A 27999-nucleotide genomic window follows, 5' to 3' on the forward strand; every position below is an offset into this window, starting at 1 on the left:
CTGCAGCTTACGTGAAAAAAAGAGAAGTTAGTAGAGGAATATCTTTTTCAGTCATTATCATAATGCCATTGTGAGTGTGACTCATTGCTCTGCTGCCATCCAAAAATGTGCCACATGATGTGACCCTCAAATGCACCCACAGTGGCTGACGTACCTGACAGCTGTGGTCTGTTGGTTCCACTGCTGTGCTGTCAGTCAGAGGAGCTAGTGTTTAATGCCAGGGATGTCCCGTGTGGGCTTTAAAGCTTCTTCTTTCTCATTACCAGAAATTGACACGCTTTAAATGCCTTGTCTTCACCTTCCCTTGCCCCAGTGATTGTGCTCAGTTGATTTAGCCTGTTCAGCAAATTTGCATGCGACACGAGGAAGGTTTGGACATGGCTATGGCTGAGAGCTGCTGACCTTGCTAAGCTTATCTTAAATCACCGCCTTCCATTCTCTCTGATAATTAATGTTTCATGGAGAGATTACTTTCTGGACAGCATGCACAGTGTACTGCTATTACCTTCATGTTGTGAGTATTTGCTGTAGCAGCCACCTGTTTGGATGCTCAGTTTACCATTCATTTGCCACTGACTGTAAACGTGGACCGAAAGAACGTATCGTTGAATTTGATGCCCAAGAAAATGTACCGCATTAGCACCAAAATAATGTGTCCATACAATAAATAGCTCCAAGGTTCTATCAAAGACCAAGTGATGTTTTGTTGTTTTGTTTTCTTGAGCTTTTGTTGAAGCAGTGGAGAGCAGGAAGTGTCCAGTTAGCTTGTTTCTCATGAATCTCAGGTATGCGTCTCTTGCATCTAATTTCAGAATGTCACTACAAATGAATCTCCAGCTGCAGGTTACGGTTGCCTTTTTTATAGCCACCCTGAGCAAAAAACTTGAAAAGAAAAAGGAAATCTTAATATATGATGTTTTTAATAACATATGAAAGTTGGCTTACTGATGACAACATAATGCAACAAAGGGCAAAGTGAAATGGGAACAGATGGGAGGATGAACATTCATTTTGTTGTAATTTAGAAAGATTTGCAGCGTGTTTGCATTCGGTTTGAATGAAGCTTGAAAATGTTGACAAGCTTGGTGAGATTTATATTATATTTATCCCAGATTGAGAAACTGAAGAGAGATGGAGCAAAATGCAATTTAAGTAAATCTTAGTGGTGTGGTTTAAGGTCAGTAAGTGACAGCTGATAAAACAGAATAATGGCAGATTGAAAAGAAACAGCCTGGGCCTCTACAGAATCAACGATCTAACATAGAGCATTCACCATCAATGCCACGAGTAGCACTAATCCATATACTGTACATCACATGGACAACAACAACACCATGTCAATAAACGCTGAAAGCACCCATAGTGAGTCAGACCTGAGCCTATTCATAACAATATCCAGGATAGTAATATTCACTGTGTGTGTGGGTGGGGGGGGGGGGGGGGGCATGGATGCAGTACTCAGTCACCTTGTAGCTTCTTGTCTCAACTGTCATGAAAACTGTGATGATGAAAAATGTCAGGAGGTGAAATTAAACAGGATTTCAGGTGCTTCTTAGCCGGGTGTTGGAAATATGATAGTGGCTGCATGTTAACCAGCTGTTCATGCAGCCGCTGTCTGCTGCGATAATGGTCACAGCACGACGCTCACATTTATTGTTGTTCTTTGTACTACCAAAGACAAAAGGTGACACCAGTGCAGATCATTTGCTTGTTTTATATAGATTATTAATTCATTTTTTTACGTATGCATCTATATACCAACCTCAGGTATGGTCCTCAACAGGTTTTAAGAAAGAGCGGTTCTTAGATTCACATTATCCTTGTTTGAGGTGATCTTTGGAAGGCACTCTCTTTTCAAATACAGTTTAAAATGCCCTCTATGGTCACGTGTAACCAAAAACTCTCCATTGCATTTCATAAAAGGCTTCATCAGGAAATATGGGTTGGAAAGAGTCGTCAGAGAGTTTTAATAGAAACAAGCTATTATTTTCTTTGGTCCTGGTGTTAGACAGCTGTGCTATATGTCATGATACATCAACTGGTGAAGTTTAAATGAGGTAAGATTTGCAATGTTGCTAATGGCTTTACATATTGACATGTTTGTTGCAACATATATTATGTCTGACGTATGTCTGAGATTGTGGCTGTTTATTCACATCCTGTTGGTAATTCTAGTTTGTTTTTTAACTTAAATGTAACTTGTACATTTAAGTTTCAATGAGATAAAGAAATACTTGTCATTTCCAGTATGAGTGTAAGTGAATGTTATTAAATTAAACACAGTGACTCATACACTCTGTGGCCTGTGAACAGTTTGTGCCCAAAGCTTCAGCACTTGGCATTCTGCCGGGTCACCGTCTGTCCACAGAGCTGCAGTGCCAGTTTCACTTTCATATGTGTCACTCACTCTGTATGTCATCTGATGCTATTTTCTAGTAAAAATCCATTTTTTATCTCACCTCAGATTTTCTATGTGGATGAAGTAAGTTTGCATTAGCGTGCATTAGTGTAACTTGCTCCAAGACCTTGGTTTCCCTACACCAATATTGATAATGTCAATTAGCAACTTGGTTTCCAAAATGACTCATCACCAGAATAAATTATGGACTTATTTTACTAACAAAATACCAAAAATGTTCATGTCATGTTGTTCTGATCCTATTTCCCTTTGGCATCAAAATAAAACACATTTCAAAATCAGGAATTTATGTTAATTCTTTTTCCAAGCACTGCAGGCACTGGTCATAAAAAGTGTGACAGAGACTCAGGGTTCTTCCCTTTTGTCTTCTGCGAGACGAGCAGCTCAGAAGAGGATTTTGATTCACGTCATACTTCCACTGAATGCCCAGGGGATTCTCCTTTCCTGTTGGCTGATTATCATCAACTCAGAACAAGGGGATAAACCTCTCTCCACCAAAATAAGAACAAAATCAGATTGGCTCAGAGCAGGTTAGTTAGGTACAGTTTAAGTGATTTGATAAGATAAGATAAGATAAGATAAGATAACCTTTATTAGTCCCACACGTGGGAAATTTGTTTTGTCACAGCAGGAAGTGGACAGTGCAAAAGTTATGAGGCAAAAATTAGAATACAATAAGAATAAATACAGTACACAACTGTACAGAATAGAATAAAATACTATATACAGTAGAATAAAATAAAATAAATATACAATAAGATAAAAATAGAATACAAATACAAATACTATATACAACTGAGTAAAAATACAACGATGACAGAAAGGATTATTGCATATGTGTGTGCTTGATCAGTTAAAGTCTTTATTATGGAGTCTGACAGCAGTGGGGAGGAAAGACCTGCGAAATCTCTCCGTCCCACACCGTGGGTGCCGCAGTCTCCCACTGAAGGAGCTGCTCAGTGCTGTCACAGTCTGCTGCATGGGGTGGGAGATGTTGTCCATCAGGGATGACAGCTTAGCCGCCGTTCTCCTGTCACTCACCACCTCCACTGGGTCCAGAGGGCATCCTAGAACAGAGCTGGCCCTTCGGATCACCCTGTTCAGTCTCTTCCTGTCCCCAGCAGAGATGCTGCCGCCCCAGCAGACCACACCATAAAAGATAGCAGAAGCCACAACAGAGTCATAGAAGGTTTTCAGGAGTGGGCCCTCCACTCCAAACGACCTGAGTCTCCGCAGCAGGTACAGCCTGCTCTGCCCTTTCCTGTAGAGGGCGTCTGAGTTATGAGTCCAGTCCAGTCTATTGTTCAGATGAACACCAAGGTACCTGTAGCTGTCCACAGCCTCAATGTCCATACCTTGGATGTTCAGTGGTTGCAGTGGAGAATGCTTGTGCCTGCGGAAGTCTACCACCAGTTCCTTGGTTTTACTGGCGTTGATCTGGAGGTAGTTCAGCTGGCACCAGTCCACAAAGTCTTGGGTCAGACCTCTGTACTCCTTGTCGTCCCCATCAGTGATGAGGCCGACTATTGCAGAGTCATCAGAGAACTTCTGCAGGAAGCACTGGGTGGAATTGTGGGAGAAGTCTGCAGTGTAGATGGTGAAGAGGAACGGAGCCAGAACCGTTCCCTGTGGGGCCCCCGTACTGCAGACGACCCTGTCCGACACACAGCCCTGAGTCCTCACATACTGTGGTCGGTCGGTGAGGTAGTCCAGGATCCAGGTAGTGAGGTGATGGTCCACTCCAGAGTTCACCAGCTTGTCCTTTAGAACCGAGGGAAGAATGGTGTTGAAGGCACTGGAGAAATCAAAGAACATGATTCTCACAGTGCTTCCAGCGGTCTCCAGGTGAGCGAGGGAACGATGTAGGAGGTGAATGACGGCATCATCCGCTCCAATGCCAGGCTGGTAGGCAAACTGAAGTGGGTCCAGTGATGAGCTTATTAGGCGCCGAAGCTGAGCCAGGACCAACCGCTCCAGGGTCTTCATCAGGTGGGATGTCAGAGCCACCGGCCTGTAGCTGTTGAGGTCCTTTTTGGTTTAGGATTCCTACTACTTCATTTGCTTTGCTCCTGCTAAATTGCTTGAATAAAATTCTAAATTGTGGAAATTCACTTTTAACCTTTTATGGAGCAGTAAAGGTAAAAGTCTGAGGATTATTCTTTATTTGTGCAAATAGCTCTTACAGGTTTCCCCTGGTGGCTGTAGTTCAGGTGGTAGAGCCTACCAGTCGATCCTTGTCTGCTCCAGTCTGTATGCCAAATATCTTTGGCCAAGATACTAACCCCACGTTGTCTGAATGTCTGTGGGATGGAAGCACTTACGTAGAGCATAGAATAAAGTTAGGGTTGTGTAAAGCACTATGGGTGCTCAGAAGAGCACTGTACAAAAACCCGTCCATTACCTAGTGGCACTAAATGAATCTTTCCTTGGCGCCTGCTGTCCAGGCTACTAAAATCATTCCAGAAATGACAAGTGCCACAATCAGTAGGGGAACTACCTTTAACAGGTGAGACTGATGAATTGTAGGACTACTAATGAGGACTGGGTGAGACTCAGATACAAGGAAAATGTGTTAATGAACCACATTTTTCAGCTTTTGATATTTTTCTTTAAAAAACAAACAAACTTTGAGTCCCTTTTGTCTATTTGAAATTAGCGTCATCATTAAAATGAAACACCAGCTTGTTTAACTCTATGTTATGCAGTGCTACACGTAACGTGCTAATTTACCCCAAAAAGTTTTGTCTAAACGATGTTTCAAATTGACATGTAGATTTATTTTTTTCTTTAAGCCTGTGCTTCTAAAATGTTGTCAATGCTGCATCTCTAGGCTGTAGGCTTAGTTATGCATGCAGTCTATTTTGAGGACATAGTGCTTTGAAATGAAGCACTGACTAATCTTCACACATCCTGAAGACTGCCTGATAGGCGTGCCTCTCTCTTTGGCTTCTTTGTGGTGAGATATGTGAGGGGAGAGAGAAACGGGGAAAAGAACAGGAATGAAAGACTGAAGGGAGAAGGGAAAAAGGAAGGGGAGCAGTGCCAGGACCCGTGGTCATCCTACAGGGTGTACGAGGCTGCCAGAGGCCTTGTAATCTCCCCTTACCCTGCCCTCCATCCCATCTCTCTCATCCTTTCCACTTCACCATGACAAACAGGATCGGCTCTCTATGAAAAAGCCAAAGGCTACCTCTTGTCTTTCTTTCCCCTTTCTTACCCAGCCGCCCTCATCCCATTTGTCATTTACCCTGCCTCACTCTTGGTTAACTCACAGGGACTGGCTGTTGCTGCCCGGCTGTTGCTGCCCGGCTTGGCTGCCGAGCTCCCAGGCCTGGCAAGAACGCTCCACCAGTTCCCCCAGTGTCAGCATTTAGAAACCCTCTTAATGGGTTTAGGCACATTTGCTAATTTGTCAACAAGTTTTGGATGTGGAAGCTTCTGCCAAGCTGCTCGGTCTGGCACTTGACTGAAATGGATGTCTGCTGGCCAACTGTTTGTGTAGGCATGGGCAAAATCAAATTCAAAGCACTTTCAGTACTTGACAGTGAGTGGCTTGTAAACGATAACAATTATTTTTTTATCATTCTGCATATTAATAGAGATGAATTCAGATATTATTCAGATAATACTTTAATGCTAGAATGATAATGAATTGAATAAAATTGAAATTTGGAGTAAGAAATGGCACATTTCCATGCCAAGGCATGTTTGTGGTTCTTCAAATCAATTTGGTCATCACATAAAGTCATTCCATGACATCTATTGTGCTGTATCACTGGCCATTTGACTGATTTATACCTGTTTACGAGGTACAATGACACGGCAGTGGGAAAAAAGGTGATTTAAGGCAGCGGTCCCCAACCCTTTTTTATCATGGACCAGTTTCACGTTGGACAAACTGTCTGTGTGTGTGTTTGGGTGATGTAATGCAAATATAATGATCCTTGAAATTTTCTTTTAAATGCAGCTTTCTTTTTGTTGGCGCTCTCCGATTCTTCTGGTGTCACATCTTTGGCTTTCTCTCCATTTTCAAAGACGCTCTCCAGTGATTTTTTTGTCTTTGTGTCATTTTTGCAAGGACTTAATGATGCATTGAACGAAGAAAAAAAACCTCTGCACTCTGTGATGTTTGCGTTATGTAAGTTTCCAGGTGGAGGCCGACCATTGGTGGAAGATGGAATGAGGCCGGCTACAAATTGGGACCTGACTGGGCCGGCAGCCTCTCCTACTTCCTGTTTGTAGCGAGCCGTGCGTTCGGCCCTGTGTTCTGTGTGACTGAGTTTCCTGAGATGAGAAGAGCTAGGCTGCAGTGGAAATAGTTTAGAAAGACCTCTATCTGGACATGGTAGCTGTAGGGGTGGGAAGCCGCTTCTTTTTAGAACCTTTTTCTCGTGTTTCGGTTAGGGAGACAGGTAAGAGGCTTGTATTTTCTTTTAGGGTTTTCTCACTGTAGGGAAGTTAGTTCTGTTTCATTTCTAGTGTGTTTTGTTTGTTGTTTTGTCCATGCCCACCCTGATGCTCGCTACCTGTTGAATTAATAAAACAAATAGTGGCTGTGTGTTTTACTTCTTTGCTTTCTTTTTCTTGTTTTCCTTGTGTTGCACTCCGGCTCCCCCTAGGCCGGTGCAACAGGGATATTTTCTTGACACACTTTAGAACCAGCAGGGTTGTCAAAACACAACAACCTACCTCAGTATCGTTGTTGACCATGTCCATCCACTTATCACCAGTGCCCCCATCTTCTAATCACTGTTTCCAGCTGGAGATTTGTTATTGTGTCTTTGTCGCATAGCTCAAATCACCTCACTGTTATGTGACGGCTGTGTGCAGATCAGGCCTAACGAAACAGGGGAAGCAAAACCAGATACATAACATCAGACCTGGACCTTCAAAATAAAACAGGAAACACAGACTGAAAATAATAACACAGAGCTGGAATTTAGCACAAGTTCCCTTTGAAACTTTAATATATAAGATTCCTATTTTTAAAAAAGTCACCAGCAGGAGGTAGCATTTACCAGACAGTTTCGTGCACATACACTCTGTGCATAACAGTTTAGAGGCACATTTAAAGGAAATTTGTGGGCTTGTGGTTGGTTCTTTTGCTTTGTGCTTGTAGAAACGAGGATGATAGGTAGTATTTTAAGTTTAATAGATAGTAGGTACTTCTTCAAGTATATTCTACAGCATTGTACACACTAGTACCTCTAGATGGTTTCAGAAGATTTTAAAAAGAAGCTAAGTGCAGCTTTGAAATAATTATACAGAGAAGCACAATCTTCTGTTTTCATAATATACTCAAGGTCACATTGATTCAAATGAGAAATATAACACTATTTCACCAGTTTAACTTGCCTCCAGATTAAAAAAAGTGTACTAGGCATTTCAGAGATTAAAAAATTACTTGTAATTTGAATACTCCCATTAAATCAGTGCCTTTTGGAAGTAAAGAATAGATCTCTTTTCTCTTGTGTGTTTTCACCAATACAGGGTTTCTAAGCACAGGAGACCAGGCAGCCAAGGGCAACTATGGACTGCTGGATCAAATTCAGGCTCTCAGGTGGATCAAAGAAAACATCCAGGCCTTCAAAGGAGACCCAAAGCGAGTGACCATTTTTGGCTCTGGTGCAGGAGCATCGTGTGTCAGCCTGCTAACCCTCTCACATTACTCAGAAGGTACATGTTCTTTTTCACGGATCAAGGCACAACCACAGTAATATATGGTCAAAAGCAGGGGTCTTGTCATCAGTTTATAATTCCTGCTGTTATTTTGATATAGTGTGGATTTCACATCAAAAACAAACCCACAGTGAATCGTGAAGCGTGGAAGTTTTTTTTTAAAGCAGACCTGAAATGATAACACATTTCATAGTAGAGGAAACAATGTAGCAAAAAGACATCTGTTTTCTCTTGTTTAGTTAAAATTAAAATTAACTCCTACAGTATTAAATAGATTCATGCAGTTATTTAGACCTATCCTTCACTTACCCTTGATATTAAGGATGCAAACAAGTAGCTCCTGCATCTGTTTCCTCTTGCTTTGCATTTACATACATCTGTGGCAAGGGGCATGTGCAATAGTTAACAATGGCAACACTATTTTGAGGTATTTATTTGTCCTTGAGTGGATATATGTATACCTAGGTAATCAGATTTTTCTCAAACATAGACTGGATTCGTTCATATTCAGTTCTAGCAAATCAAACACTTAATTGACTTAATTGTGCACAGCAACTAGAGGTCGATGGGCAATTTTTGTAAACAAAGAAACAAAACCACAGAAAAGAGAACATAACCTCAATATAAACCTAAGCTCTGCTCAGCTGGAGGAAGCGCTTCAGTTTGTATATCCATCGCCCCGCCTGTTCACCGTGTGTACTTTGTAGCTTTTTCAAACAAAAAATATTCCTGTATGAAAATGGAGTGTTTGCTCTTTGTCTCTTAGATTATTTCTAATACAGAGAACACTTCATACGTATGACAAACATGCACGTTCCTTGGGTTGTTTATCATATTTGATACTGAAATGCAGTCTGTAGTCATTTACACTGGAGCATGAGGTATGAATGAGAAAAAGACTGTATTTACATCTTTGTTTACAGACAATAATATGGAAAATTTTAATTAAAAAACACAAAAGATAATTCTTCTAGTAAAAACAAACAAACAAGCAAAAAACAGGATTTGGAAGATTTGGAAAATGTTCTTGCAGTTCCCCTTCAGCTGTCCTCTCTTTGTGATATGAAAACTTTGTGAAAAACAAAACTCTGCACAAAATGTATATTTTTATCTTGCTGGTAAAAGTCTCTTGGTCGCTTTACCAAATATGCGAGGGAAGATTTTTATTTCCTTATGTCATGGCTATTTTGGCGTTTCATTTTCCTTATCTTGTACTTGAAGAAACATGAATGGCTTGATAGACACATATAAAATCCCTTGTGTTCAATTGCTGCAGCAGTCATGGTGCCCATACACCCTTGTAGGCAACCTTCATTTCATCAGACTTCACAAAGGAAGGTATTGTCACTTGTTGCCTCAGTTGGATCTCTGTTGTAAAGCTGCCATAAAGATTTATGTAGCTTCAACATTTGCATTAGCAGCACACCAGAAGCTGATAACACTCTCACTCTTTCAGTGTGTTTAGTTTTAGAGTGAACATCTAACTAACAGTGACAGTGGTGAAAGCTTGTACACGACTAACCAGGCTTTATGGGAAACATCTGCTCTGTCCGAATAACATACTTTTAACTGAGCCCGGCTGAGTCACCACTGTGTTTGCATGAATATAAATAGAACCCATGGCTTCAGTGTTCCTACCGCACTGTGGCCCACTTACTGACTGGCAGCTCGAGAAGTCATGCTAACAATGTTCCAGAATGTGGAACCAGCCTGAAGTATAGTAACAGCAAATATCTTCTATATGCCAGTTTATCATTCATTCATTCGTTAGAGACAGAAAGACGTAAATTAAATATTATGAATTATTCTATTATTTGCTATGAAATGTGTGCTGGAAATAATGGAGACATGGCTTCTTAGAATTCTGTTATACTGGTCTGCATGCCCAGTGTTATTTGAGAAGTCTTACCCACATCACATCATCATGTACTAATGTGTAGTCATGACCTCTTTGGCAACACATTTTATCACACTTTGTACCCACTTAGTACATGTTGTTATTTTTATTTTTTACATGTAGGGTAGATGGATAGAAATGTTTTCTGTAAGTGTTGAAGTGTTGGAGGACTGGCTAACCGAAAAGAAACTAATACATGAGCAGATCTGGCAGCACAAATGAATCAGCTACTAATGGAGGAGATGCCTCCATAATGGCTAACTGAAGGCCGGACAGTCCTGATCCTCAAGGATCCCCAGACTGGTCCCATCCAACTACCAGCCATTACCCTGCCTCAGCTTAACATGGATGCTCCTGAAAGGCATCATAGCGGCTAAGATGAACAGGCTCAATACATCAGCAGGCCCCAGAAAGGAACTGGCAGAAACACCAGAGGGGCAAAACACCAACTCCGTGTAGATAGAGCAGTCTCTCGAGTCTGTAAGACCAGACTAACCGACCTGTGCACCGCCTGTATTGACTATAAGAAAAGCTGCAACACTGCATCAGACATGGATCCAGAAATGCCTAAAACAGTACAAATGCAACAAGATCCAAATCGCATATGTCAGGAATTTTATGGGTATATAGCAAACGCCATTAAGTGTGGGATTTCCCAAGTATTAACCTGTCCACGGCTGTTCTGCATAGGCCTGAACACTCTCAGCCAGATCGTTAATAAGACTGGCTACAGATATTACATACTACTGGCATGCTACAAGCTGTATGCCAGGAGTGAACAAGACATCAGTTCACTGATCCACACGACTCGGAACTCCAGCAAAGACATTGGAACGTCATTCGGACAAAGAGGGAAGGTAGTCAGAACTGAGGGGATTGCACTACCAGAAGGCAACATTGGAGATATTGAAAACAGCTACAAGTACCTTGGAATCCCACAGGCAAATGGGAATGATGAAGAGCCCACTAGGAAAGCCGTAAACACTTAATTCCTTCAGAGAGTAAACAAGTCCTGAGGAGTGAGCTGAATGGGAATAACAAGATCTGGGCAATCAATGCTTACACCCTGCTGGGATCATAAGTCCTGCACCCTGAGACCGTAAGCTGAGCGGAAGGTGGCCAAGGACTAGTGAGTGTCAGGATAAAACAACAAAGACCCATGAGTACATCAGGAAGATGATCAAAACTCGTCATTTGCTTAGTGAATACCTCAAGCAGCAAAACCCAAGAAAGAAGAGGAGCCGTAGAAGGTTAATTACTATAGTCTTACAATAGAATAATGTACATCAAATTGCTTGAGAATTAGTTCTCCCAGATCATAACTGTGCTTGTCTTGCTTGGTATAGTGTTAACAAACAAATGGCAAAACATTTGCTTTATCAAGGTGAAAGGTTGCCTAAGAGAGTTGAGGCTTTGTTAAAGGTGGTCATACCAAATACTGACTTTCTAGCTTGTTTGAACTTGAAAACTCAGTTTTTGTTTCATATGTTGTATTTCCATGTTCAATAAACTGCTGCACCAGTTTTTAACAATGTGTGACAATGAATCTGAAAATAACTTTCACAGAATTTTTCAGCGATTCTGAATTCAATTAAATGGTAAAAGGGCATGTACTCAGTAATCACTGTAACCAGACAAACAGTTAAATAGATTGGAGTGCCATCAAAATCTGTTTTGAAAGAGAAAAGTACTGCCGATTTTGCAATACCAATTTAAACCATAAAGCATGAATACAGTGAAGTGTGTATATTACTAACACGAATTCCAATCTCAGATCTGTTCCAGAAAGCCATCATCCAGAGCGGCACTGCTCTGTCCAGCTGGGCAGTCAACTACCAGCCTGCCAAATATACAAGAGCCCTGGCTGAGAAGGTGGGCTGCAACATGCTGGACACCATCGACCTGGTGGAGTGTCTGCAGAAGAAGAACTACAAGGAACTAATTGAGCAGTACATCACACCCGCTAAGTACCACATTGCCTTCGGGCCAGTGATCGATGGTGATGTGATCCCCGATGACCCCCAGATTCTCATGGAGCAAGGGGAGTTCCTGAACTATGACATTATGCTGGGGGTCAATCAGGGTGAGGGGTTCAAATTTGTTGATGGCATTGTGGACAGTGAGGATGGCGTGTCTGCCAATGATTTTGACTTTGCTGTTTCTGACTTTGTTGACCATCTGTATGGCTACCCTGAGGGCAAAGACACTCTCCGTGAAACCATCAAATTCATGTACACTGACTGGGCTGACAAGGAGAACCCAGAAACTCGCCGCAAAACCCTGGTGGCTCTGTTTACTGACCATCAGTGGGTGGCACCAGCTGTGGCCACAGCTGACCTCCATGCTCAGTATGGTTCGCCCACATATTTCTATGCTTTCTATCACCACTGTCAGAGTGACATGAAGCCCAGCTGGGCTGACTCAGCTCATGGAGATGAAGTCCCATACGTATTTGGAATCCCCATGATCGGCCCAACGGATCTCTTCAACTGCAATTTCTCCAAGAATGACGTGATGTTAAGTGCTGTTGTCATGACCTACTGGACGAACTTTGCTAAAACAGGGTAAGTGCTTCTTTTCCTTCACTGCTCTTTCTATTTAATGCCTCTATAGAATCAGTAGTATCAAACTCTTCTGAATACGTGTAAAATAACACAAGACAAACAGACAAATAATTAAAGAAGCCAAAAACATCAGATTCAGTAAAAGGATTAGATGTTATAGTCCCTGATATTGCATTGCTTTTCACTCGCTGGGCCCACGTCCTCATTTTAGGTTTGACAGCGTTTTAGCAGGTAAAGGTGATGTTTTGACATGAATTGAGCTGCTGTTTTGGGAAGGCCTCGAAGGGGACTGGCGACGGCTCCCTGGCAGATCCCCGTGCACTAAATAGAAGTGAAGAAGTTAAAAAATGGAGACCAAGGAGGGAGGGAGGGTGGGGCACGTAAACGAGAATGATCAGCTTGCAGAACTGGGGGAACCTCTGTAGATGACAGCCGGAAGCGTGTTTGGAGGCGTGGTCCCACTCCTGAAATTCCGAAACATAATCTCCAATAAATGGAAAGAATCTTGAGGGATGGCTGTTACGAGTAAAGGCAGCCCAGAAACTTTACCAGCAGCACACATCGTTGTGTGCCTCAACTTTCGGTCTTTTACCCAAGCTAATCTGCCATTCTTTTGGGATCAGATTTATTTGAAATGTACTTTCTTTAAAGCACTATATGGAAGAAACCAAATTCATATTCCCATTTCGCTACCCTCTTATTCTCATAACTGGTTTAATTGTACTGTGAGTGAAGTGGCAAAAAGCATCGTAAAGTGTTTTTTGTTTCTCAAGAAACCAGCTCCACGTGTTTTCATGACTGTAGTGGATTCAAATAGTCATTTAATTACTTCTGTAGTTTTTTTTATTTTTATTTTCAGTTAAAATTTTCACTGTAGCCATGAATCACCATCAGATCCTGTGACTGTGAAGACATAACGTGTGATTCAAATCATTTTATTACTTGCAAACACCTCCGTGAGCCCTAATGGGCAATGGATGACTCCTCCTATAAGGACAGAAATGTTTGATCATAGGGTAAAGGTGATCACTTAAAATAAGACTGTCATGATTTAATTGAAAGAAATATAGGTGGATCCAATCTAGTGCAGCAAAATGACCTCCAACCCCTAATGAGATGCATTTATTGTATGTTTGTGACACAATAAAGGACAGTATGGTGGCATGCATACACGTCAGGTAACCTATAATACATACTGTGTATAAATACTTAATATTCTAAGGATAGACAGAACATAAACTCTTGCTAACCTAGAGTTTGAATGATTAACATGTGAGTCAAAAAGATCAAGTGGAGGTTAATAAAACAAGTCAAATCCGCCCAGCTGCTGCAGCAGTGCTGGGTTTGATGAAAGGATTTTCTTGCTGTTTATATTTGGATCACGCTTTTGCTTCACACACACCTTGAGATTAGGTATCAGCGTGTTTGCAGCCCACTCATACTGAAAATTCACTTTAAGGCGAATAAATAAAGTCATGATCAGCTTCATAATCTGCAGTGTTCATTCTGGCAGACTTGCAGACATTTTGGAAGACTCTTTTCTCTTGCTGCTTTTTTAATGGGCACAGAATAAAGCACTGTCATGAATCATGGCAGAGTGACGTTTCTTTTTTTTTACTTTTCCTCATATCACTACAGAGAATTGGACAAGTTGAGCATGATACCATATGTGCATGTTAACTAGGGCTGGGTATCGTCACTGATTTCTAGAATCGATTCGATCCACGATTCTATTAAATTCGATTCGATTTGAATCTGGGAAATTTTGACAGTCAGAAATATTATAATTCAGATCAGTAAATTTACATATTTTTGTATCTATAAAAAGGAAGCTGACACACGCAAGGCTTTATCAAAGCAGAGGCCTTTGTGTCAAAGTAGCTGAAGATAAAACACAGAAAAACATGAAGGTGATTTTCCTGGCCTGGATTTTATAAAAATATTCTGCAGTACATCAAAAACGAAAGAAAACCATTAATTACCTTATGAACGTTACCTCTGACGTTACAGCGGTTTTATTAGAGACACGGCTGAGCGTTTTGCATTTTGTATAATTTTAAAAAGTTTAAATTTGTTCAGTATTGAACGGCAGAAATTAGGTTTTCTTTTCAGAAGTATGTAAACAGAAAAAAAAACCAGCGGCCGACAGCCTGTAAACAACGGAAGACTTGTGCGTAACAAGCAAGCGAATAATGAAGAAAGGGAAACTGTTCTTGAAGTGCAGAGAGAGAGAGAGAGAGCTGTGCATCGTGGTTGAAGCAAAACAGTGAAAGTCAGAGTGAATTCATGACGATGTTTATGTGAAGGGTTGGATCTTCTTTTGCTGCTGGTTCGGTCAATATTCTTTGGAGAGAGATCAAACTAACAGCTTTAGAATCGGTGCAAAAACAGGCGTAAACGCAAAGCGCGGACCCGCCGACACATCAGGATCAGCGAGCTGTCGGCTTTCAGCCTATCACAAGTCGCCACTCTGTTGTAGGGCTAACACAGAGTGACACACAACATCCACACTCACATGCACAGCCATTGGCAATTTAGAAAAACCAGTTAACATAATCCCATTAACTGCATGACTTTGGATTGTGAGATGAAGCAAAGTACCTGAAGAGCACTCACGCAGACACTGGAAGAACATTGAATTCACTCCAGTTCAATTTTATTTATGTAGCACCAAATCACAACAATGTGCTTGATATAATAGGATAAAGACCCTACAGTTATAGAGTTTGTTTTTTTTGCCTGTCCCGTTTGGATCTTTAGCCATCAGAATTGTTGTCTGAAGGCCAAGAAAGATACCAAGGGACAAACATGACTGGGGGATAGGACAGGGAGAAAGAATGAAAGAAAGAGAGGGAGAGAAAGAAAAACAGAGGGGAGAAGAGACGGTGAGAAGGGGGGGGAAGAAAGAAAGAAAAACAAACAAAACACCTGGATCACCTGTATGGAGAAAAAAAACAGAAGAGAAAACAAACAAAAGAGCAACATAATAAAAAAACAGCACCATCACAATAAACTAGCTAACAGTAGATATCAGTAGATACTAAATATTACATGTTATTGTGCAGCACGCAAGATCGACAGCGCACAATGTGCTTTGAGGCAGCAGCCAAGAAAGCTGTAGTCCGCGTCTGTGAACACCCGTGTGTACACCTGTGTGCACACCTGTGTGCACACCTGTGTGGATCAGCATGCTTGCATTCCAAAGGTTTCTCCATGTAACGATCTGCTAGGGAGTGTGGGGAGCCACAGCCCCGTCCACCAGGGTATGAAGCAGGTATGGAGGAGATCCAGGCCCCAGACATCCAGAGGCCCCAGAATACGAGGACCCAAGGAGGACCACCAGGGGGGGAACCGTGTCACCCTCCTGGGAAGAGCTGAGGAGAGCCCCAAACGAGAGGTCACCAAGCAGCCACGGAGCAGAGGCCAGAGGGGGTTGCAGTGACGTGTCCGCGGGCTCTGCCGGCAACCAGCTGTACTAGAGAGGACCGGGCCCAGAGGCCTGAGGGCACCCACCCTCCAGAAGGGGCCCAGCTGGGCCACAGGCGCCACGCCCCGCCAATCGGCCACCAGGAGTGAGCCGGTACATACATGAGCGCCCAGCCCCAGACACCAAGAACCACCGACACACCAACGTCTGAGGGCATCAGCCACCGGCAGGGAGTGTGGTGAGGGGAGATAGGTCTCCATACCTCAGAGAGGTGGAGTCTAAGACCCAAGCTGACATATAGACACAGACGAACAGGCGCACGCGGACACAAACATGCATTCCCACCCCATATGCACAACCAAATACTCAGCACTCACCCGACGTGTAGACAGACACAAATAGACACTGCACAGACAGTCGCACTCCCCAAACATACTCTATATCCCAGGTCCAGGTACCCCCGCCCCCAGAAGGGAAAACCGTACCCAGACCCAGGACATGTAACCCTTTTCTCTGGGGTGGAGGAAAGCAGACCGCCTCCTTATCTGCAGTAGCAGGGAGGCTCCGCATCCCAGACCCCAATCCGACGGCCAGCACCTCCTCCCTGCCCCCCAGCCCTGACGGCTAACACAACCGGGGTGAGTGAAGACCCCAAACCTCCCTACGCCCGCTCATATGTAGTGTTGCTGTGTGCTGTTCTAAAGTGCATTTAAAACTCAGGAGAACATGGTACTAGCTTCCTCTCAGAGAGCAGCACGGCTCCTCCAGAAAAACCCTCAGTGTCTAAATGCATTTAAAGTTGAGGGTAGGGCACCAGCGCCAGAGGTGGGTTTGAATACACAGAACATCCTCTGGACGCTGTATGACGTGCCCACCCCCAAGCCCCTATATGTATGTGTTATGTGAGAGTAAGAGTAATGTGGATGTCTAGGTTGCAGAATAAAATTGAGGCACAGGCGGCCAGAAGGGGACAGAGGGGGAGTGCCTCCCCTGCACCCTGGTGACACACCTGCACCCCAAGCCCTGCGTGTGTGGGTGGGTGTGGAGGAGTGGGAATAGGGAGGCAGCTGAGGATGGGGAGGGAAGAGAGGGAGGGGCAAGCGGCCCCTCCCTGGGGCCAGCTCCCCCGCTGACCCCAGTAGGCACCCCCACACTCCGGAACCCACCAGGGCAAGGGGGCCCAGGCCCATCCGGACCGGGGCCCGCAGCAGCAGCACCGCCCAGCCCCACAGAGGACAGCCCACCCGACTCCACCGCAGAGAAAACTGCACCCACCCCATCATCCAATCCTCTTCCAGACTACACAAGACAATAGACACCCAGGTGGAGTTGGACTGGTTCGTATATAGTGCTTTTCTACTCTCTCGGAGTACTCAAAGCTAGACAACATGCCACATTCACACCCATTCTCACAAGCACTTTCTCTATACATAGTGCTTTCTAAGTACATTCACACTCTGGAATGGATGCATTGGAGATGCATCCATTCCAGAGGGATTAGTATCTTGCCAAAGGATACTTGACATGCAGACTGGAGGAGCCAAAGATTGAACCACCAACCTTCGGATCAGTAGATGACCTGCTCTACCTCCTGAGCTACAGCCACCTGTTACCTTGTAACAGGAAGAAACCTGCAGCAGAACCAGGTTCAGGGAGGGGCAGGGCCATCTGCTGCGAATGGCTAAGGGCGAGGTGTGGGAGCCAAGACAAAAGACACAAATGTGGACAAAGACACAATGTGGAAGAGAGCCAAAGATGAATAATAATGTTTAAATGCAGAGGTGTATAAACACATAGTAAGTGAAAGCATGCACACTCCAAAGCACCCCAGTGTGGAGATGGTAGATGGGAGACCTACTTGAAGTAAGAGTGCTAATCACTGCATCACTGTGCTATCCCAGGCTTTCATATTCAGATAGACACAGCCCACTGCTGACCATGGTATCTTACAAATAACTTGAGTCTTGAGTAAAAAGGAGGAAAAATAAACTGCTCTCCTGAGATGAAAGTAATTAAGTATAATCCCAAACAACATTTAAGATTAAGATAGAGCTAACCGCGATGACCTATGTAATGTGAACTTACCGTTGATCCTTTTTTCTTATTGCTAATAGTTTTTTCTAAAGATCACCATTTTAAAACTGACACTACAAAGCACGTTGTTTGAGATAACAGCTGAATAATAAGTGTACATGTGGGTTTAACTGCACGCTGAATGTTCAAAACACATCAGCATAATTCTTTAAAGAAGTGGCACATCATCAAAAACAGTTTATCTGCCTTTCATGGCTGCCACTTAAAGATGAAGCGTTTCAATATGACTGAAACATACTGATGTGATGTGTTGGATGATGCAGTGACAGCTGAGTTTCAGAATATCAGCTGTACAGTTCTGCCATTTGTCACATAGCAGGCATAAGTTTTAGAAGTTTTGAACTTTTGATTTGCCAGTGCACTGATACAGGTATGTGTAGGGAGAGTCTAAGGGGCTTGGAAAGAAAAGCGTCTGGCTTTCTTGAAAACATTTCATCTGAGAAGCTTCATCAGTTCTAAGAGCAATTGGTGGAGAGTCCCAGATTTTAAGCCCTATGGGAGTGTCCCCAAGAGGGTCATGGACCCCCATTGATCCTCTACCTAATCACAGAAGCCAAGGTGTGAAAACGGGTGTAGGTCACAATCAGCAAGTTTTGGGTGAGCTCATGTAGCAGATGTGAAATGGTCGACTGCGTTGTGACAACAGACACGGACTGGCTGGAAACAGGGTTTATTCCTATAAAACAGAGTGCAGCAGCAAAATCAGTGTCACACAGCGGCAGCAGGCTTCTCCTCACCCAGTGTGGAGTCCGTACAGCTCTGGCTAGGAAACCCCACACCCGCAATGTGGCCGCAGGTGGCGTTACGCTGATTAATGTCCCACTTCAACAATGACACACGGGACCTCAGTTCCACAAAAAATAAAGTTCACACAATAAAAAAGTATAACCTATGTACAATACAGTTTTGAGAATGTTCACAATTCGTACATTATATCTCAGCTACACTCACTGTGAAACCTAATCTCACCCTATCATATGACTTACTGCGGTCAAATGGCCCAAGATGTATGTGGGCATTAATGCGTCTGGGAAGGATCTCAGAACCGCATCATAGATGGATAGTTGGTGTCGTAAGCCCCGCCCTCTGTTCAAAGATGGTGGTGGCACGATGACCTGGATGACTGAGAATCTTCACAGACATACATGTAGGGAAAGGAGAAAAGTGATTACAGGCCCATTACATGTGTGTTGCTGCTGACTGGACCGAGCACATTCCCTTGGAAACAGTGAATGTTTTTCAGGCAGACGAACAAAAGTTGAGTCTCTCTCTGTTCAGTCCTAGAGCGATGTTAATATTGAAGTCTCCACAACTGATTTAGAAAGTGGAAGAATCAGCAGTATGTCAGCCTTCACTGCGTTAAATGCTTCCTCACTTCCTCTCTTTGTCTTTTATGAGTTTTATGAGTGCCATATATTTCCCATTTTTCATGAAGTGATATCATAAAAGCTGCATTGCAACTGCAATCTTAAGTAATGTTTTAGACTGTGTTCACTTCATAATATCATCATTTGCTGATTTACCTCTCCCAAAGCAAAGTATTTGGCCTCTACCTCATTCCCCATCACTGTAACTCAGATTAAAACAGGATTGAAACATTCTAGACATTTTTTAAAATATTTTTTAATATACTACTTTATTCATAGATATTTTCAGCTGGGACAAAGTAACACTGAAAGTATCTGTTGCACCTCTGTAGTGACATTGCATTGCAGCTGTGAATTATATGCCTTAAAACACCTGCTTTATGGACAGGAACACAGATGTAGGATTCCAACTTACAGCAAGAGTCGCTGTTTCCAACAGATGGGATGCTTGATGGAAACCTGGAAGAGGAGTATATATTTTGCTGTTCAATAAGCACGGAGGACCTCAAACATTGACATTTCTTAAAGCTGATAGCAGTGGTAGGGGATGGCATATTGTTCCAGCATATGTTAGTGCTGAGATGACAGGCCTTAAGTGAAACGCCGCCACCTGCTAGCAACGCCTAATGTATGAGTCCATATGTAAGCACCAGTTGGAGGGCAAGCCTCGCAGCGTTGCTGTGATCAACCTTTTTAATGAGAGGACAAATTTATGAAATGGCACAGGTGGTGCTGTGAACATATTACACTCATGTCTTTGAAAACTGGAAACTGTATAGAAATATTTTCTATGGCCTACATTACCTTTAGAATATAGAAAGCATTAATACTGTGAAGTGTTTAGGTATGAATGCCACTGATGCTGGTTTTTGTTGGTTCTGTTTGTTTTCTGTATGTCTCCATCTGAATTCCAGACTTTTTTTCCTTACTTGAAATGAAACGTGGGTTTACATAATCAGACAGCCATCCATGGGCATGCCCAAATGATATCTCTCCTTAACATTTTATAGGAGGTTTTTCAAATTTGGCACTCACTCGCTCAAAGGTAAGAGATCAAACTTCAATACAAATTCATGTCTTCCACACAAGGTAGAAAATCTGCTTGTAATTCAGCTCTGTTATTCAATAACAGAAGGTGGTGAACAAATGTTTGAATAGGTCTGGACAGATATGGATGTAAGTACGAAGCAGACTGCTTAGCAGATACATACAACTGCAGTCTTCATTTTTGTGAAAGTTCTTAAAGACGTGCAGAAAGCAATGGTGGCGTTGTGCTGGCTACATAGCAAGAAAGTTCTGGTTTTGAGCCTTTTTGTCAGCTGGGGTCTCATTTTGTGTGTGTTTTATTTCTAAATTATTTCTAAACTGGACACATCAAGTCATTTTTCTATTTTAAACTAAAGACTCTACAATAATACAGAGTAAGCATTTGGTGACAGCTGAAAAGAAAAACTCCCTAACAACAGGAAGAAACCTCTGTCAGAATTAGACTTGGGGAGGATTTAAAAGTAGAATGGGAGGCAGAGCCTTCAGTTTTCAGGCCCCTCTTCTGTGGAACCAGCTTCCAGTTTGGATTCAGGAGACAGACACTATCTCTACTTTCAAGATTAGGCTTCAAACTTTCCTTTTTGCTAAAGCATATAGTTAGGGCCTGCCGGCAGCATGGTGGTTAGCACTGTTGCCTCACAGCCAGACGGTCCTGAGTTTGATTCCACCACCTGGTCTGGTCCTTTTTGTGTGGCGTTTGCACATTCGCCCTGTGTTTCTGTGGGTTCTCTCCGGGTACTCCGGCTTCCTCCCACAGTCCAAAGACATGCAGACAGTGGGGTTAGGTTAATTGGTAACTTTAAATTCCCATAGGCGTTAATCTGAGTGTGAATGGTTGTTTGTCTCTGTGTTAGCCCTGCGACTGACTGATGACTTGTTCAGGGCGTAACCTGCCTCTTACCCTAAGGACAGCTGGGATAGGCTCCACCCCCACCGCAACCCTGAAAGGGATAAGTGGAAGAGAATGGATGAACACTTCCATCCAGTGCTCTAATGGGGTGATATGGTACTTTAAGGGCTTTAAGATAAGATGGGCCCGGATTATTCAAGAACATTCAAGCCAATATGGGCAAAATCTGCTCTCTCTTTCTAGTTGATCCAAAATGCTGCAGCATTTTAGCACTCCTGATAATAAATCCAGTAGTCCAGCCCAGAAGAAATGCATAATGTTGTTTTCTATGCAGCACCTGAGAGAAGATGCTTCTGATTTTAGGGCTATTACACAAATGCAAGAAAGCAGTCCGACATATTTGTTCAAAATGTCCGTTGAAGTCCAAAGTAATGCCATCCAGAGTTTTATCTGAATTTGCTATGCCTTCTAATAATGCTGCCTAAGCAAAGCACGTATTACAAAACCCCGTAACACCACAATTAGACCTGTGTAGAGAGAACTCCTCATTTACATGAACAAATTGGAGTCGGTTAGATAGATTCAAACCAGTGCAGTGCAGTGCCTTGATTACATACGGCATCTGCTAATCTCTGTAGCAAAATAAGGCTATTTGAGTAAGAGTTTTACCCAACCTGCAAAGCCTCCAAGGCCAGACATGCTTGCTCAGGGTAGTACAGCACAAGCTGTGGCTTTGACTTCTGTATACCAGACATGTGAAATATTAGTAAATACAATTTCCATCCCATAAATGTCTACACTAATGTATTTGTTTAGCTGTTTATTTATTTGGTATATAGCAATACATTACACTGGTATATTTATTTTTTTACTACTGTGTAAATACTATGGAAAGAACACAATCACATCGAGTAAAATGGTAAATGGTTCTTATACAGCTCTTTTCTATCAGAGCAATCAAAGCGCTTTACACAGCTTACCTCATTCACCCACTCATACAAACACTGTGCTCTTTATATGTAAGGGCTTTCTATCTAACATTCACACACATTCATACTCTGATGGATGCATTGGAGAGCAACATGGGGTTAGTATCCTGCCCAAGCATATTTGGTATCCAGACTGGAGGAATCAAAGCACCAACCTTCCAATTAGCAGATGACCTGCTCTGAGCTATAGCTTACAAAAAACAGGGTTTAATAAACATTTAAAGGATTACAAAATGAATACATCGTCTTAACCTTAAAGACCAGCAATTTAATAACAATATAACATTATAATTTAGTTTGATTCTCCAGTTCTCCAATATCTAGCCAGTTTTACTAAGCTCCTTATATATTCTGATATATATGAAGGCACACATACAAGTGTGTGTGTGCAGGTGTGTGGGTATTTTTGTGAATTTTTTGATAATATATGGAATAACATATCGGAAACTGTGATTGTAGAACTCTTGGGTCAGCTTTTTCTCCCTTAAGACTTTATTTCATTGGACACGGTCATGTTTCGAGCCTAGATAAGACACTTTAAGAATAATAAACAGACTCGGCAGTAGATTTAAGTCATCAGACATACCAGTGCTTTGTGGTGAAGAGAGAGCTGAGAGTAAAAGTGAAGCTCTCGATTTAACAGTTGATCTGCGTTTCTGGTTACGAGCTTTGGGTAGTGACTGTAAGAACGAGATCGCAGATACAGGCGGCGTAAATGAGCTTTCTCCAAAGGTTGGCTGGCCTCTCGGCCATCTGGGAGGGGCTCAGAGTAGAGTCACATTGAAAGGAGTCAGTTTAGGTGGTTTGAGCATCTGACACGGATGCCTCCTGGGTGAGGTGTTCCGGTCATGTCCCATCGGAAGGAGGCCCTGGGGCAGACACAAGAGATTATATCTCTCGGCTGTCCCACCAGAAAAGCTGGAGGAGGCTGCTAGGAAGAGGGGGGTCTGCTTCTCCTGTGACTCAGCTCTGGATATGTGGAATAACTGGACGGATGGAGTGTCAGGGGCAGCAGTTCTGTAGTAATAATAATAATTACAATAAGTACTGTTGCCTCACAGCAAAAAGGCCCTGGATTTGAATCCACCATCTCTCACACACACGCACACACACACACACACACACAACGAGCTAATCATGAACATTTCCCCTTAAAATACAATCTTTAATTGCTGACAGTAGGAATTATACATATGCTCTTAGGCTAAACTTGGCCTTAATAGCATTAAAAATGTCTTTCATAACTATTAAGTGAATTTTGCATTTTTGTCAGTTTGAGAGGGCAGCAGTGCATAAAGAGCAATATGCAGTACTATACTCTGGCTATGTTTCAGTTCAGGCTTCACTTAAGCGTCGAAAGATTCACAGTAATAATAATAATAATAATACTTTTAAAAGAAACAGATTCTAAGGATTCGAGGCACTGAAAAGAGCTGGACTGCAAATCACCAAGCAGAACAGAACGTCAAGAGACCGGATATTTTCTAACACATTCATTCAGACAGCCAGAAACTGACTGTACACAACACATCTGTCTGTAATCACAAAATACGTCACAAACAGTGCCTCTTGTTGCATCTTAAAATGCAATGTGTGAACTTTTCCTCTTGAGTACTGAGATAGACAACAACCCACAATCCGCGTGTCAGCTCCAAGGTTGTTGTATAGCTTTCACTCCCCCACAATTCTTCAAAGTTAATGAAATCATTCTCACAAAGTCACTGGAGAGGTAGCTCTTTCTCAAGCTACCAAAAAGTGCACTGAGTAACACTGAATATTAAGAAAATGTAACCTGGAAACGTGTCATTGGTGTTTAAGGACACAGAAGACTTTGTCAGCTTGTGCATTCAAATTCAGAGTCACCTCCAAACACATTAGCTTTGGAAAGAAGGAGCAAACAGATGAAAACAGATGAAAGACTTTGGGGTTTGGGGCTGATGACTCATCTGGAAGTGTCACAAATTCGTGCTAACTGAATCTAATGGACTCTTACATTGTTGAATTGTATTATCACATCACTTTAAAACTATTTGAGGAAGAGCTAATTCAAAGTCAGAAAAACCTGCTTTGTTACTTTGTGTTCGCTGTGTTTTAAATGGTAATGAATGAGATATTTAGCTTTTTTCACAGCTGTATATTTCCTTTGTCAAAATGAATTAGAAATACAGTAATGTAGTAATAATTAGCTGTCCAGAAATCCTTGGCATGTTGATTGAAAAGGGTTTTATCTGCTTTTCTCTTTCAGGGATCCAAACCAGCCAGTTCCACAGGATACCAAATTCATCCACACAAAGCCTAACCGCTTCGAGGAGGTAGCGTGGACAAAGTACAACCCCAAGGACCAGCTCTACCTTCACATTGGCCTCAAACCTCGAGTCCGAGACCACTACCGAGCTACCAAGGTTGCGTTCTGGCTCGAACTGGTTCCACACCTTCACAACATTAATGAATTTTTTCAATATGTATCCACTACTACTAAGATACCTCCACAGGACACTACACCGTATCCTTATACCAAACGATTCCCGGGTAAAAACAACTGGCCCTCCACCACACGCCACCCGGGAGTTCCTTCTGCCAACACCAAGCAAACAACCAACCAGCGCAAGAGCGGGGACCTGACTGATGAGTCAACTGTGGTGATTGAGACCAAACGGGACTACTCCACTGAGCTCAGCGTCACGATCGCCGTGGGAGCATCGCTGCTATTTCTGAACATCCTCGCCTTTGCGGCACTCTACTACAAGAAAGACAAACGTCGCCATGAGTCCAACCAGCGCGTCCCCACCCCGCAGCGCAACTCTGCTCCAACCAATACTCCATCTACTGCCAATGACGTAGCCCATCTGCAGAGTGAGGAACTGATGTCTCTACAGATGAAGCAGCAACAGCTGGAACACGAGCACCACCATGAGTGTGACTCACTTCAGGCCCACGACACGCTGCGGCTCACCTGCCCACCAGACTACACACTGACTCTCCGCAGGTCACCTGATGATATACCACTGATGACTCCCAGCACCATCACCATGATCCCCAATTCCCTGGCTGGCATGCAGCCTCTGCACAATTTCAACACTTTTGGTGGCAGCCAGAACAGTACCAACTTGCCCCACGGCCACTCCACCACGCGGGTATAGCTCAGCTGGGACGGGACTGTGCCAGGTTCCCTCTGGATTAACAACTACCCACACGAGGAGAATATAAGTTATTCAGCAGATGTTATTTTGCTACCAAGCCTTCTTGAAAAGCATATACAATATAAAGTGATCATAAACTCACAAAACTATTCAAAATGAATGTTATTACAGTAATAACTGTTTGGAGCAAATTGTCACGAAGGTTTTCGAGGAGTGTTACCAAGACAAAGGGCAACCAGTGGATGACTGTTATATAATCTCATGAGACAAAAACAGCAGTTTCTATGTTGACAGACAAAGACGACAGTTGGTGAAAAGCAACAATGGAACACCATCTTTTCCTCCATGCACCTGACTTGGGCACATGAAATGTATTTATGAAAACTTTGTATAAAAAGAACACGAAAAAAGGTATATAGACATGAGTGGAAATACAAAAAGTTTTAAAGAAGAAAAACAATATTAAAATTGCTCCTGAAACTATTGTTTTCATTTTTATTTTGCTTGTGCTTTATGTTGAGGTTTGTGTAAATATACCTGAACATCGGTCATTCTTTCTTCCTGTTACGACTTGTGTTTCATTCATTTTCGCACAATGACCAAATTGCGATCACAATCCCACACTCGGAGAGTTGCACACTGCGGGTTCGCAGGTCACCACATACAGTACTGTCTCGTGCATTGCTTCGTGTCCACGTTTTAGATACTGCATGTAGAACGAGCTTTACTTTGCATTTCAGACATCTACTGTCTGACAGTATGGACTGACTCACTCCCATCACCTGCTGTCACCCTGTTATGCTTCCAGCAGTTTTCTGTCTCAGCACTGCCTGTGCTTACGATGTGACCAGCAATGTATTATTTAGAAATAAAAAGGCAGTGATTTTTTTGTATTAATATTAGTTGGATATGTTTGTAAAGAAATATATGTTAGATATTTTAAATTGTCATATGCTAGCAATATGTAAAGTATTGTGCCAGGATTGTGATATTTTGGGTTACAAAAAAGTGAATGAGTGTAAATATTAATGATGCTAATTATTATGAAATTACAACACGAGTAGTCATAACTCTCTTTCCATTTTGCATCCTATTATGAAAAAAGAGGCAGATGATTTTAAGCTACATTTGTAAATTCTATTAAATATATATTCATTTGGTCTATAAACCAGTCGAGCTAACGAGGGTTTTAATATAGAGTTGAAAAGTCCTTATTTAGTAGTTAGTCTTGTATTTATTTGCAGTTTTGCCTTCGGTAATACTACGCATATTTCTGGACACTTGTATAAAGTTTTTCTGCAACATTTTTAATAAAATATCACAGTATTTTCTAAATAAAAAAATGGGCGAGAGATAGAAAAGAAACATGGTTCAAGGTCTGATCGGATTATTTGTCTGGTGTGTGTTTAATTGGAGAGTATTGCCACTGGACAAAAGAGCACACGTCAAAGCGTTTTCACTCCTACAAAGTCACATTCACCTTTGCACACATATTTCTACAGCAATTTATATTTTATAGAAATAAACTCACACACAAGAGTTGCTGGATTAGAAGTTTATCTGGGTTTATTGTGCCACAGCCACCCTGATAATAAAAAAACAGCTTCACAGCAAGAACTAAAACTTTATCTGAAACAAGGATGTTGCAAAGGTAAGTCTTTCATGTTGTTTTAAGTGTAATTCTTTAAAATGTTCATCTTGTTACAATTTCACGCTCACGTTCTTCATCTGTGTTTTATTTAGTAAAAAACACTTTGATTTATTAAAACGTTCAGAAATTACTCTGTCAGCTTAACTAGTCATTTTTTTATCACAGTAAAAACAGTGATTAAAAACAAGTATTTTGTTGTGATTCCACTGTCATAGGCAAGGCAAGTTTATTGTGTAGCACATGTATAGCACAATTCAACAACAAGGTGATTCAAAGTGCTTTACAGAGACATTAGAAACAAAAACAAATAAAAAGCATGATTTAAAATTGATTAAAACAAGCAAAGAAACAAACAAACAAAACAGTATATAAAATCAAAACAGATAAAATCAAAACAGATAAAATCAAAACAGATAAAATCAGTAGTTAAAATGTAAGTCATACAACAGTCATACAACAAAAGTCTGAAAAAAATACTTGATTAAGTAGAGAAAAAAATGAGCTAACACATGTAAAAAAAAACCTTCTACAACTTATAGGGTCAAAATAATAATAACACAAATTTCACAATGAAAAAACAAAGAAGACACAAACACACACACGAATAGAGTTCCAGTATATTTGAAGCTTGCTTTTTTTGTTTTGTTTCATTGACATAATTATTGAGGCTTTAAGTATCAAATGAAATGTGTGTTCTTCAAGGGGAAATAAGGGGTTGTGCAAAATTGGAAACCAACATTTCCATCCATACGTACAAGTTTGGTGTGTGGAACTGACTGTGACTGTGCTACTGTCAGTGCCCTGTTTCCACCAGGTGACACTCATCAGTTAAATTCACCTCAGATTACCCTGTGGACAATCATGAGGACACCACT

The 27999-nt window shown here is 42.0% G+C and overlaps 1 protein-coding gene across 2 annotated transcripts in view; it reads left to right on the top strand.

The window, feature by feature from the left end:
• The window catches only part of nlgn4xa (neuroligin 4 X-linked a), a 110568-nt gene extending 83708 nt beyond the window's left edge, over nucleotides 1-26860 (top strand). For both annotated transcript variants that reach the window (XM_085264056.1, XM_085264057.1), the window contains 3 exons: nucleotides 7910-8095; nucleotides 11770-12559; nucleotides 24579-26860. In XM_085264056.1, the coding sequence (XP_085120182.1) occupies nucleotides 7910-8095; nucleotides 11770-12559; nucleotides 24579-25473 (1871 nt within the window). In that variant the 3' untranslated portion in view covers nucleotides 25474-26860. The remainder of the gene's footprint in view (nucleotides 1-7909; nucleotides 8096-11769; nucleotides 12560-24578) is intronic.
• The last annotated feature ends 1139 nt before the right edge of the window (nucleotides 26861-27999 follow it).

Source organism: Mchenga conophoros, linkage group LG23 (assembly GCF_057382185.1).
Source record: "Mchenga conophoros isolate Kocher_MC1m ecotype Shallow Benthic linkage group LG23, M_conophoros_male_GT1.1, whole genome shotgun sequence".
Lineage (NCBI taxonomy): Eukaryota > Metazoa > Chordata > Actinopteri > Cichliformes > Cichlidae > Mchenga > Mchenga conophoros.